This window comes from Buceros rhinoceros, unplaced genomic scaffold, assembly GCF_000710305.1.
Source record: "Buceros rhinoceros silvestris isolate BGI_N320 unplaced genomic scaffold, ASM71030v1 scaffold29, whole genome shotgun sequence".
In the NCBI taxonomy this organism is placed as follows: domain Eukaryota; kingdom Metazoa; phylum Chordata; class Aves; order Bucerotiformes; family Bucerotidae; genus Buceros; species Buceros rhinoceros.
In genome coordinates, this window is record NW_010431851.1 from 34,721 (window position 1) to 45,818 (window position 11,098).

An 11,098-nucleotide genomic window follows, 5' to 3' on the forward strand; every position below is an offset into this window, starting at 1 on the left:
GGGCAGCACCGCCCGCCGTAGGTCAGTGCCCACCGCGCGGGAGCCCCCAGTGACCCGGCACAGGCGTCTGAGCTGCAGAAGAGGTGCGTGAAGTCCTCACGCACATCTACGCAGAGCAGGGCTCAACGGCTGCAGAGGACAGCAGTGTGGAACCCACCGGGAAGCCCGGGATTCCTCCAGCCGCTGCCTGCTGGCTGAGGAGGTCAGGGGGAAGACTGCTGGCGGAGCGGGGGGAGCGGGCTGTGACTCCCCTGCGCTGACATCTGGATCAGCATCCAGCGCAGAACACTCCTTCTGCCAACACCACCCAGCAACGCCGGGCCAGGCACACGGGCAGAGCCTCGGCTTTAAATGCTGCCGAGAAACCCCCCTCTAATAGCGATAACTGTAAATAATGGTCGTAATGGCCATGAGTCAGAGCAGTCACTTTCTGGTAGGATGATTCTTAACGAAATAGAAACATCTCAAGCAAACATGGTCTCATGGAGCTCCTGAAGGGGGAGTTAGAGAAGCAATCCATTGCGAACGAATCCCTGAAGCGTTCGTGAGCAAGGGATAAACCGTCAACATTTATGTTGGAAATGGCACTAAAGGCAAAACCCCAAAACAAAAAAATATTGCAAACTGGATAGTAACATTTTATCCTGACTTGAGATAGATCGTATTTGTGTATTTTCCCCTCAGACAGACCTTCCTTATGAGATACATTTCTGCCAGCACCCAGAAAGACTCCGTGATTTAGATGTACTTAATTAGTGGGAAGTCTGTGGAGATAAATTCGATTAGAAATGCCACAGATGAAGGAACATACACAAGTTGAATCTCAGAGGAACTTGTATTTGGGAACCATGTAGTGCCTTACAAGCAAGGAGATAAAATGATTCTCATCTCCAGCTCAGCTCTGGCTTCTTGAGGCTCGTTTCCGGGAGGTGCTGAGTATTGCACGTGACTTGACAAGTACCCTCTGCTCTGAGGTATTAAAAACCTCGGTGACTGATATTTGTCCACCGGCTGCTGGATCGGAGCAGCAGAGCCATCTGTGAGCTGCCGAGTTCTGTGGCTGGTCCATGTCACCACGCTCAGTCCTCACAAAATTAATCATCAGAATTATTATTTGCATTTATTTATAAATAAATGTGAGAACACAGAATAGTGGCAGAAGCACTGCACCGTGTCGATGAACTTTGTTAACTGGTGAGGAATCATTTGTTCTGCTCTCAGTTCTAAATTTTCTTTTAATCGTCACACACGCCTCAGAAATCTCCTGGACAAATTACTACGCATTTCCTGATGACTATTTCTAACTTGTCGCTTTTTTGTATCATGCATTCCGAGAATACTTCCATTGCTTTTTTTGAGAGTTGTTCACGTGTTGCTTCACCTACTCTCTCGTATCGTATCTCCTCACCTTGCCCGAGAGGCAAAGGAACAGCTGGGAGATTGTCAGAATCTTTTGTGAACTACCTGACACCAGCCCCCGGTTCGGAGGTTAGAGCCCTGGGCCGGCAAAGAGGACAGCGGCTCGCTTTTAGCTATGGTGACATTTAACCGGAGAGCAGGATCATGTCAAGCCCAGCACCAACCCCCTCAAACGTCCTCAGTATTCTGAGTCCCATCTAATTATTCTCTGCTAATTTTTCAGCCTGACCTTTCCGTGAGCAGCCAGGTGGGAAAACACGTGTCTGCCGGCAGCTGCCGGCTGCCTTCCTCAGCCGCCCGGAATGGTTTATGTCAGCTGTGCCCCCAGAAACTCCCGCTTTGATGCTCAGCTGATCTGCATTTAAAGAGCTGCGGCTGCCTGGCAGGCGAAGCGCCCTTTGAAGTCACACCGGTTGGGTTACAGCAGGCATTCATTTCGGCAGAATATTTAGCCAAAAACGTGGAATTTCTGCTCCTCTTGTATGCTCGCATCAGATGCTGTGCAGGTGAGGAAGCCCTGCGTGACTAACCCCTGGACTACGGGCCGGGTTCGAAGGGTTGGTTTATAGCTCCATGCACCGTGTCCATAACGTGCTCTAAGAAACAATCCAACGAGGCTTTCAGAGGTCGTGGTTCTGTTCGGACCTTGAAGGACTGTTCTTCCGTGACTGACTGTTCCCTTTCAGAACCTGTGGCCTCTGCAATGTCCTCTGCCCGTCAGTGCCACCAGTTCACCATGAGTGATACGGACAGGGACTTCTTTTCTTCTGGGGGTGGTGTTTAGAAATGTTGCCTTATCATTTTATCAGGTAATCGCTAACTCCGGCTCGCCGGGAGAAGTGAGTTCGCTAAGCGCTTTCCCCAGGCTCGGGCGTCTCTCTCCTTACCAGTCTCAGTCTCTAGCTAAAGGCACAACCTCTTTATTCTCTCTGTGTATAAAAGTCGTTTCCTGCTCCTGAAGATATTTGCCACTTTTCTCTAAAGCTTTTCTGATTCCACAGTGCATTTGGTTTGGTTTTTGGCAACATGCTGACCACAACTGCGGCCGATGTCAAAGCTGGTGATAGCGGCGGAACGACGTGTTCTGGTTTGGTGTTGGCTACTGCCGTAGTAATTCCCAACATGCCATTTGCCTTTCTCACTGTTGCTGAGGTTTAAAACAACGTTTTTTAGAGGGCCATGCACATGAGCTCAAGCTATTTTTCCGGAGATAATTTAGACCAGCATTACGTGTATGCAAAATTAGAGTTGTTTTTATCTGTGTGCATTACTTTGCTTGCATCAGCATTTAATTTCATCTGCCGTTTTATGGTCCAATCCCTCGGCATCCTGCAGGCCTTTTAGCCATTGCCAGAGTTCTAGTTGCCAGCTGGGTAATTTCTTGTCACTGTCAAAACATTACAATGAAGTTTTAGTCGTTTTTCTAGACTTTGGCTTTTGCCTTCAGTGCAGAGATGTGTTTGATCTCACCTACACAAAACTGGGATACAATGTATGCAAATGAGGAAATTAATTAAACGAGGAGGAAATGGTTCAGGAGAGGTTTTTTTATTTTCTATTGAAACTTGTCACATCTTTTTATAGTTTCTTTGCCCTCTTTAAACTAATTACTTTCAAGATGTAGTTTAAAGGCCATCTGTTACCATGTGTTTGAGAGGCTGCTTATGGCGGTGTCGGAGAGGCAGCGATGTGAGACGTCCTTTCAATAAAATAACCGTGTTAATAAAATAGCAACGTTCCTGACATTGATCCAGAATATTGCCCCTTTGTTTTTGCAAAGCTAAGAGCAGTTGAATGCAGTAATTATTAAGAAAAAATATGTGGACTGCTTTTGGTAATGAAAGTAGAACGATCCTTTGTGTTTTTATGATATGCAAATGAGTACTTATATGAGTAAGAACTTGTGGGCCTCCCTGCTTAGGCAGTGATGTAAAGCTTCCAAGGAACCCGAGCCTGTGAGTTTTTCCATAATTCAAAAAAACATTTTAACAAGGCCATTCCACCTTTAACGGGCTGACAGTATGCTAATTTGATGTCAGTTTTCTAATTTTCTAATTTTAAACTCAGTTTCTTATCCTAATTCAAAAGAAAAGAAATTGAATGCTGAGATTCTGTTTTCCTTTGATCGCAGATTCAGCTGCTTTGCCATGGAACGACGGCTTGTTCCGTCCTGCAGATGGATACTGGTGCTCAGCAGGAGCCAATGAAAAACGCCGCTTGATTTGAGTGAGCTCTGCCTCAAGATCGTGATGGGGAACGTGGACATTACAGAGAGAATGAGAGTTTGGAATTATCGAACGACACTAATGTACAGGAGTTAAATTCCACTCTATTCCTTTTCCACATTTCTGGAAGCTCATAATTTTGCAAAATAACATCGAACTAGCACCATGTATGAGCAGCGTGCACTTTTTAATCACTTTCCAAAAAAAAAACCAAAAACCAAAAAACCAAAAAACCCCACCCAAACCAGTAACACATTGTTGAAGGGCTGCTCAAAAGCGTGTTGCATCTGATAAAAGTGTATTTGTGTACGCTGGAAAGTGACCACCGGCTGTGAGATCAGAGGCTGAGCGATGGCCCGAGGAAGAGTACGGCTAATCGATGTGGTGGAACAGCCTTGTCGGTCCGAGTTAGACACTCGGTGCCCGGCATGTGTTCTGCTACGCCAAGAGTGAGAAACAGATGATGCGATACAGTTCTGCAGAGTTTGTGTCGGCCTGTGCACTCCAGCGCAGAGCGGCATTTTGAAAGGATGGTATTGAGAGTGAACATCATCTGAACGGGAAAAACCTCCCTAAGATTCCGCATCCTCTCCAACCTTTCCTCTTCCTTGACAGGACACTGATGGCGTATGGCCCTACCGTTCTGCTCCCAGCACATCAAAGCTCTTCCGCACGTATTCAAGTGCTTCGCTGGACCCAGATTAAAGCATCTCATGATCTTGGAGTGGACGGGAGAGTCACTTCATTGAAGAATACAGATCCAGGATTCATGAAGGCATAGGAACAGGAATCCTCCACACAGGAATTGTGGGAACCTACTACCTGTAGAGAACAGGTGAATTTGTGTTGAGGGAAGGTTCGCTTTGGTCTACGGGCTCATGTGTTACAGGCAAATAACAAAAAATGTAAAATGAGCAGGAGTTTATTTCCTGTCTATGAAAATCCGCACAGGAAGCAGAGCTGCCGTGAAGCGCGGATGTACGGGCAGATCTGTGTCGTGACAAGACTCTGTGTTTGAAGTCACTGTTCTTTTTCTCCGTTAGCTGAATCACCCAATACGCAGGGTTTATGCTTTATTTTACTGTAATTTTGCAGAGTATAGATGATCTATAACATTACAATGTAAACTAGGCTTTGTATACGATGCATCGTGTGCTGGAAGGTATTTAACTTTAAAACGAAACGATGTAGTTGCTCTTTATTTTTATTTGTTCATTTACCTAAAGAAAAATTTTACTGAGGCAAAATTTTACACTATGACATCACAGGAGAGGGAAAAAAACCAACCAAACACAATACAAACAACACCCCCCCACCCAAAACAGAGGGCAGAACGCTTCTATCCGTTAACGCAAACAATTCTTCTCATCTTCAGCTCATTTGGATGCTTTGTTTACAGTTCAGTCTAAATCTACACAACAACAAAATAAAAACGCATTCTTCAAGACTGGTTTGTCTCCTCCGGTGAAGGTAGTTTGTCAAGCGCTCCCATATCTGCAAAAAGCAAAGAAAGTCGGAATTAACACGTATGAGAGTATCGTATTAACCTTAGCAACGCCCAGTGCCAGCCGCATACATCTCTATGTTCCTCTTTTCTCAACTAAAAGATGCAAATCTTTGAACTTTTCATATTCCGGTTTATAAGCTGTCGGGGTTTGCTTCTGAATGCTAATAATATCTCCCTGCTCTGACTTCACCCTTTTAGCCACAGCAGTGGCGAGGGACGATGCCGTTACGCCAGGGTTAGTAGGCCTGTGGACGTTGCTGGATGCCAGCAGCTCCGGAGTTTCAGGACTGTCCGATCACGGCTGCCACGCCGCAGCCCGCTCCGGGTGGGAAGCCTTTAAAGCGGGAGGGAGCGATTTTCAAGAGAAAGAGCTGAAGGCCATTTTTAGTTACCCCCAAGACACTTCTGAGCAGTTAAAACAGTCACTTGGACTTGCAGATCGAAATGTAAGTCAGCACGGAATAAGCACTCCCTGAATCTGACCCCCGCGAGCGGGAGTTCTCCCCCTCCTCCCAAAGGGAGGTTGATGTCTAAACCAATACAGTTACCGTAGCAATGTTTCACTGGAGCAAAACCGTTAAAGCGTCTCCACCACAATGGAGTTCTGATCTGGTGTAAGAGTTTGTACTGGGGCTGGCCGATGGATACGGTTACGGTTGAGATAACTCTGTCTTTGGAAACCTGGGAACTATCTCAAGGAAAACCCATTTTGTACGATCCGGAGATTCCTTTTTTATGAGGACAGGTAACAATAACATCTTTTCTGAATAAAAACGCCTGTTTGCCATCCCTCTCCTAAACAGGGAATTGTTACCAAGCCTCACAGTACAGCCTTTTTTTGCTCATTCGTCCCAGGGAAGTGTTTAGGGCTCCTCCTTCTTCACGAGCTACTACTGTGTCCACAGTAAATATACATGCTAACAATAATCTACTTCAAATATATATCTGAGTTATCTCAGGCCCTGAGCGCTAACCATAAAGAGGTTTTGTTTCAAATGCAAAGTTCATTCAATAAATACTGGATTGATATTTTCAGCAGTGAGAATTCTTTCACTTGGGTGGATACAAGTAATTTAGAAATCGATGCCAAAGAGGTGTAGAGGTCTAAAAAAAGAAAACTCTCTCAACCCAGCAGCAGCCAGCCTTCTTCACCTCCTGCTGTCAAAAAGTTACCGTTCTTATGCAATCAGCTGGAAGCTCCGTCTCTTGTCACGATTTTAAGACTTCATAGGATTTTTACTAGCCACATTTTGATCTGTTTGCCAGCATTCAGCTTAAGTTGATGCAGTTTCATCCTGTGAGTTTATTGCCGAATACAGGCAGAAAGGGAGATGTTTTTCTTTTGTCACTAACAACGTTTCAGAATTTCAACCACCTGTTCTTGGCATTAACCTGAGGTCTTATTTAATTTGCTACTGAATTATTTTATACTAACCGCCATGTAATTTACTTTGCTTTCCACTGTTCTAAAAGCTGGGACCAGGCAATTTTAGTAGTAGCTGTTATTATTTTCACGGTGCCCGGAGCGATGAAGGGCTGTGAGGACCCTGCCGTGGCGGCTGGCGGCTGACCTGCAGTTTGGCAGCGCTACCCACGCGCTCCACACCAGGCCTGTTCCTCAGTGCGCTCAAAGGGATTTGACAGCGCCCCCGCCCCACCAGAGATGCTGAGCCAAGTCCTGCACCCTCAGCTCTGCTGCAGACCTGTCCACGCAAGGACAGTCCTGTCCCCTCCGGGAATTTCACACCAGAGCTGCCAACGATTACAAAGGTGTTCACTAACCTTTAAGATTCAAATAAGTCAAGAACTCAATTACTGTGCGCACAATGTTTTCATCAGCCAGTGGTCTTCCAGGATTCCCTAGAAAACAAGTTGATTGTTACGTAACGTTAACGTTAGGTTCAACTGCAGGTGACGTGGCTGGGCTTATGAGTGCTGTGACAAAAAGCGGTCTGAAATCTCTCTTCCCTTAAAATCCTTAATGGAAATCTTGATTTCACAGAAGAGCAAAGCTACTTTAAGGGAGGTAATTGCAAATCTCAGATCCCAAACGGCCCTGCTTTGTACGCTGTTTCCCCACGGGAGGTGCTTTAACACGTTAATGGTCGTGTTTTTGAGTTCTGTGGCAGAAGAGAGTTATCCTGTTCTGTGTCCATCCTCTGTGTCCATTAGCTTGAGATCAAAGGGAAAGGTAAATTTAGCAAACAAACAAATCCATCACCTTTGCAAAACAGTTAAAAATTCTTTATGTCGTCTGACTTTGTTCCCTATAAGCCACTTAAGTGATAGAGAAGTGGCCCAAAATCTTGGCCTGGGACTTCACCCAAAGCTCAGAGAGGAGCGGAACGGTTCTGCACATGGCTCTCATACAGTCACTCCTGTTTGCTCTCGCACAAGCAGGGCTCTCGATACTTTTTAAACAGCCCAATTTGTGAAGCTCTCTGGGAGCTTGTTCTTACATGTCAGGATGCTGAGAAGTACACTTTCCATGTCTAGTAAAAAAAAAAAAGGTATCTTGCTTTTTATCAACAGGATGGAGATTTGTTCTACATTAGAGAACAAATGGTAGGTAATTTCCCTTCAATTTTAGGTCTCTGCATACAGGACAGACGGGTATCAGCACCTGGCCGACAGCCCATTACTGCATCACTGAAAATACTGTTCCTTGATGTTATCGTAGGGGATGTGTTTAATCTCAGGAACAGTCTGAAGGACTGGCTTTGCGGCAGATGAATGGTGGGGGAGCTTCTCCTTGACAGAAGAGAAGATCTAGGCCCCTGACGACAGAGAGGTCAGAAGGCAGACTGAGATCTGTGGCACAAATATCAAATACTGATGGGGAGTTGTGAGGGAAAATACTGTTCCTTGATGTTATCGTAGGGGATGTGTTTAATCTCAGGAACAGTCTGAAGGACTGGCTTTGCGGCAGATGAATGGTGGGGGAGCTTCTCCTTGACAGAAGAGAAGATCTAGGCCCCTGACGACAGAGAGGTCAGAAGGCAGACTGAGATCTGTGGCACAAATATCAAATACTGATGGGGAGTTGTGAGGGACACAGAGGTTCCTGGTGCAGAGCCAGCATCTAAGGAACGGGCATCAGAAGTCTTGTCTTTCAGTCTCTGAACCGCCACAAAGACGTTGCTATTACTTACAGCAATAATACCTGTGTTAATTGAAGCTTTCCTTTACTTAGTTTTTTTCCCCACTTAACCTATTGTAGCTTTTAGTTATGATTAATCATTATTATATTAGCAGTTCACTGACCCAGATTTTATTACGTGTGATTTTATCGGATAAATATTTTTCTTCAGCAACCTGAGCACCCTGTACATGTGTATTTCTATACACTCTGCTATTCACCTTAACTCTTCACTGCAAATGACGCGCAGACTGCAGTAAACAAATAGAATCGGAAGATTTTAAAGATTTTCCTGATTATGCTCATAGATTTTTTTTTAAATTTATTTTTTCTGGGCCTAGTGTCATGTAACTAATAGAGCTTACAAGTTCTTCTAGGTTATCAGGAGAGCTTGTGCGTTCTGCAGCATCCCTTCAAGGAGAGCGAGCTGCCTTTGCATGAATTTTTACAGCGATAATGTGCCTGTATCTTGCCATTTAACACACTTTGGTAAATAATCAGCAGAATTTAACTAAAAGAAATCCTTCACTTCCAATTACAGTAAGAATTCCAACTACCTTATCCATTTTCTATATCCCAGTCTTCTTTGGAAAAAACCTCTACAATAAACTTCAGCTTCAAAGAAAACTTCTGATGAGAGAAGAGCATCTAAAATGAGGCTCAGAGCAGAGGCAGTTACATCATTTTCGCGCCCCATCCCGACAGGTTTTGCTGGTTTGTGTCTCTCTGTGGACACGCAGCAGTACCTGTCAGGAGAGTTCCGGAACTCTCGGTGGTCCTGCTCCTCATGAAGGAGCTGGCGGCAGGTCCACCCGCGGGAGCTGCATTGTGAGGTTACAAATGCCTTCCTGCCGCATTGCCTGACTGGCAGAATATTATTTTTACACCAGTGTTTGAGGAACTAGGTTCTTCCTTTCCCTCCTTCCTTTTTTTCTTAAAAAGCAAACAACAAAACAAGCAAACAAGAAACAGCCAGAAACCACTACGCACGCAAACCCTCACCGTGTAGCTCTGTACCAGAGCTAAATGGGCGGGTGTTCAGGGGTCGTACCAGCAAAGACAGAGTTCGGGTACTCTGCCATTTACAGCGTCATTATGTCCACGAGATCGTAATTAAGCGTTATTTATGAACTCCCGTAGCGTTAGCTACGTTTGCATCGTGCTGGGTGGATTTAAACCAGCCTGCGAGAGCTCTGGGCTGGGCTCTGCCTTCTGCAGTCGCACTCAGGTGATGGTCAGATCACCGACGGGCTGAACAGAAGACTCCTCCCGACTCACTGCAGCAGGTTTAGTTTCTCCTCAGGATGGTGGTAAAACACCTTGCTTAAACATCGCAAGATGGAACGATCTATTTTTAAATAGTGACGACAAACAAAACCATACAGTTCTGAGGTCTAGCTTCAGCTCTGGGGGATCAGGAAAAGGAAAGGATTTGCCAGTTTCTACAGCTTTCCCTCCTGAACGATTGCTTTACAGCTCGATTCTTTGCTGAAAAAAGCCCTAACTCTCGAGTCTATGGCGACATTTTAAATACTCAGAGCACACCGCATGGCCAAATTTCGTTTAACTTCCTTTCATACGTGTACTAGGACTCGTGTTAAAGTGCGGGACTAGCCTTGTATCTAGGTAGTCAGTCACCTCAGTAACAGTAAATAAATTGCTGAACATAAAAAACCAAGCAACGATATTTGCTTTCTGAATTTCATTACCTGCTTTAGCATCCTCATCAGGCTGTATTTCCCGTTTACCAGTGAAACCATGTTTGTCATTAAAAGATCTGTGGTTATCTACTGCATCTGATAAACAAAAATCAGGAGTTAGTTGGCTTAACAACAACCCTTGCTGTATGACTTGCTTTTCATGGATTTCAAAGAAAAGATCATGATGGGCACTTTTGACGTACAAAATGACAAAGCAGCAATTAATGTGTCAGCGAAATCGCGGTTTTTTTCTCAATCTGTGCGTATGATTTACCTCGTTGACAGACCCAGTCCTGCACTAGGCACTTGCTGCACTCAGCGGCAGTGGTAAAGAAAAGGTAAGTCTGTACAGTCACGTGCAATGTGAGTTGGGCTTACAGCTCTTCCCTCGATTTTCAGAAAATGTTGCCGATGAGTTTGCTTAAAAGAAAACTGCAGATAGTTTTGGAAGGTTATTCATGTAAACTATCTTACATGCCCCTGGTGCCTCTTCTCTCCCCCTTGCAATGGGCATTTCCTTTATCAGCAAAAGCTGATCAATACGACCTGCAACAGAGGATGATTCCTATTACCCAGTCTGAGATCAACGGCACTTCGACAAGCACAGCTCCCCGCAGAGTCTTTGCCAGTTTGGTTAGACCTGCTTCGGGGCACACACACTCCCAGGCATTTCCAGAACCAGTTAACACACTCCGAAGCCTTTTTCTTAGGTATCCTTAAGGTTAGTTCATAAGAACGATGAGAGTCCTGGTAAGTACCTGTACACTGGTAACGCGTGTTATTACGCTAACGACAAATAACGGCAAAAGGACAGGTTGAGGAGGCAGCTTACTGCTGCCATTCATTTTTCTCATAATCTACAGTTGTGATTCTCCGTCTTTGTAAACCAATATCTTCCTGTATCTTAAACCTTAAATATTTTTCACACAGTCAACTGTTAATATTTACAGTCATGAGTTTGTATGTTATTATTTTAGTTTGTTTTGCTTTAATTAAACAAAAAAATAGTAGCACAATAAAGCCAGGCAGTGAAGCTGTTTTCAAAGGTGAAATCTGAAATAAATTGCATCGTGCCAAAATGTCATGTAACAATTTGGGGGCGGGTGGT

At 44.8% G+C, this 11,098-nt stretch overlaps 1 protein-coding gene across 2 annotated transcripts in view; it reads right to left on the reverse strand.

Annotated features, from left to right (window-relative positions):
* Positions 1-5,013: 5,013 nt before the first annotated feature.
* GAL (galanin/GMAP prepropeptide) overlaps positions 5,014-11,098 on the reverse strand; it is a 7,351-nt gene continuing 1,266 nt past the window's right edge. Inside the window, exons 3-6 of one of the 2 annotated variants that reach the window (XM_010143538.1) lie at positions 10,465-10,536; positions 10,000-10,086; positions 6,934-7,011; positions 5,014-5,138 (exon numbers count right to left, since the gene is read on the reverse strand). In XM_010143538.1, the coding sequence (XP_010141840.1) occupies positions 5,086-5,138; positions 6,934-7,011; positions 10,000-10,086; positions 10,465-10,536 (290 nt within the window). In that variant the 3' untranslated portion in view covers positions 5,014-5,085. The remainder of the gene's footprint in view (positions 5,139-6,933; positions 7,012-9,999; positions 10,087-10,464; positions 10,537-11,098) is intronic. The other variant, XM_010143539.1, reaches the window with a different exon arrangement.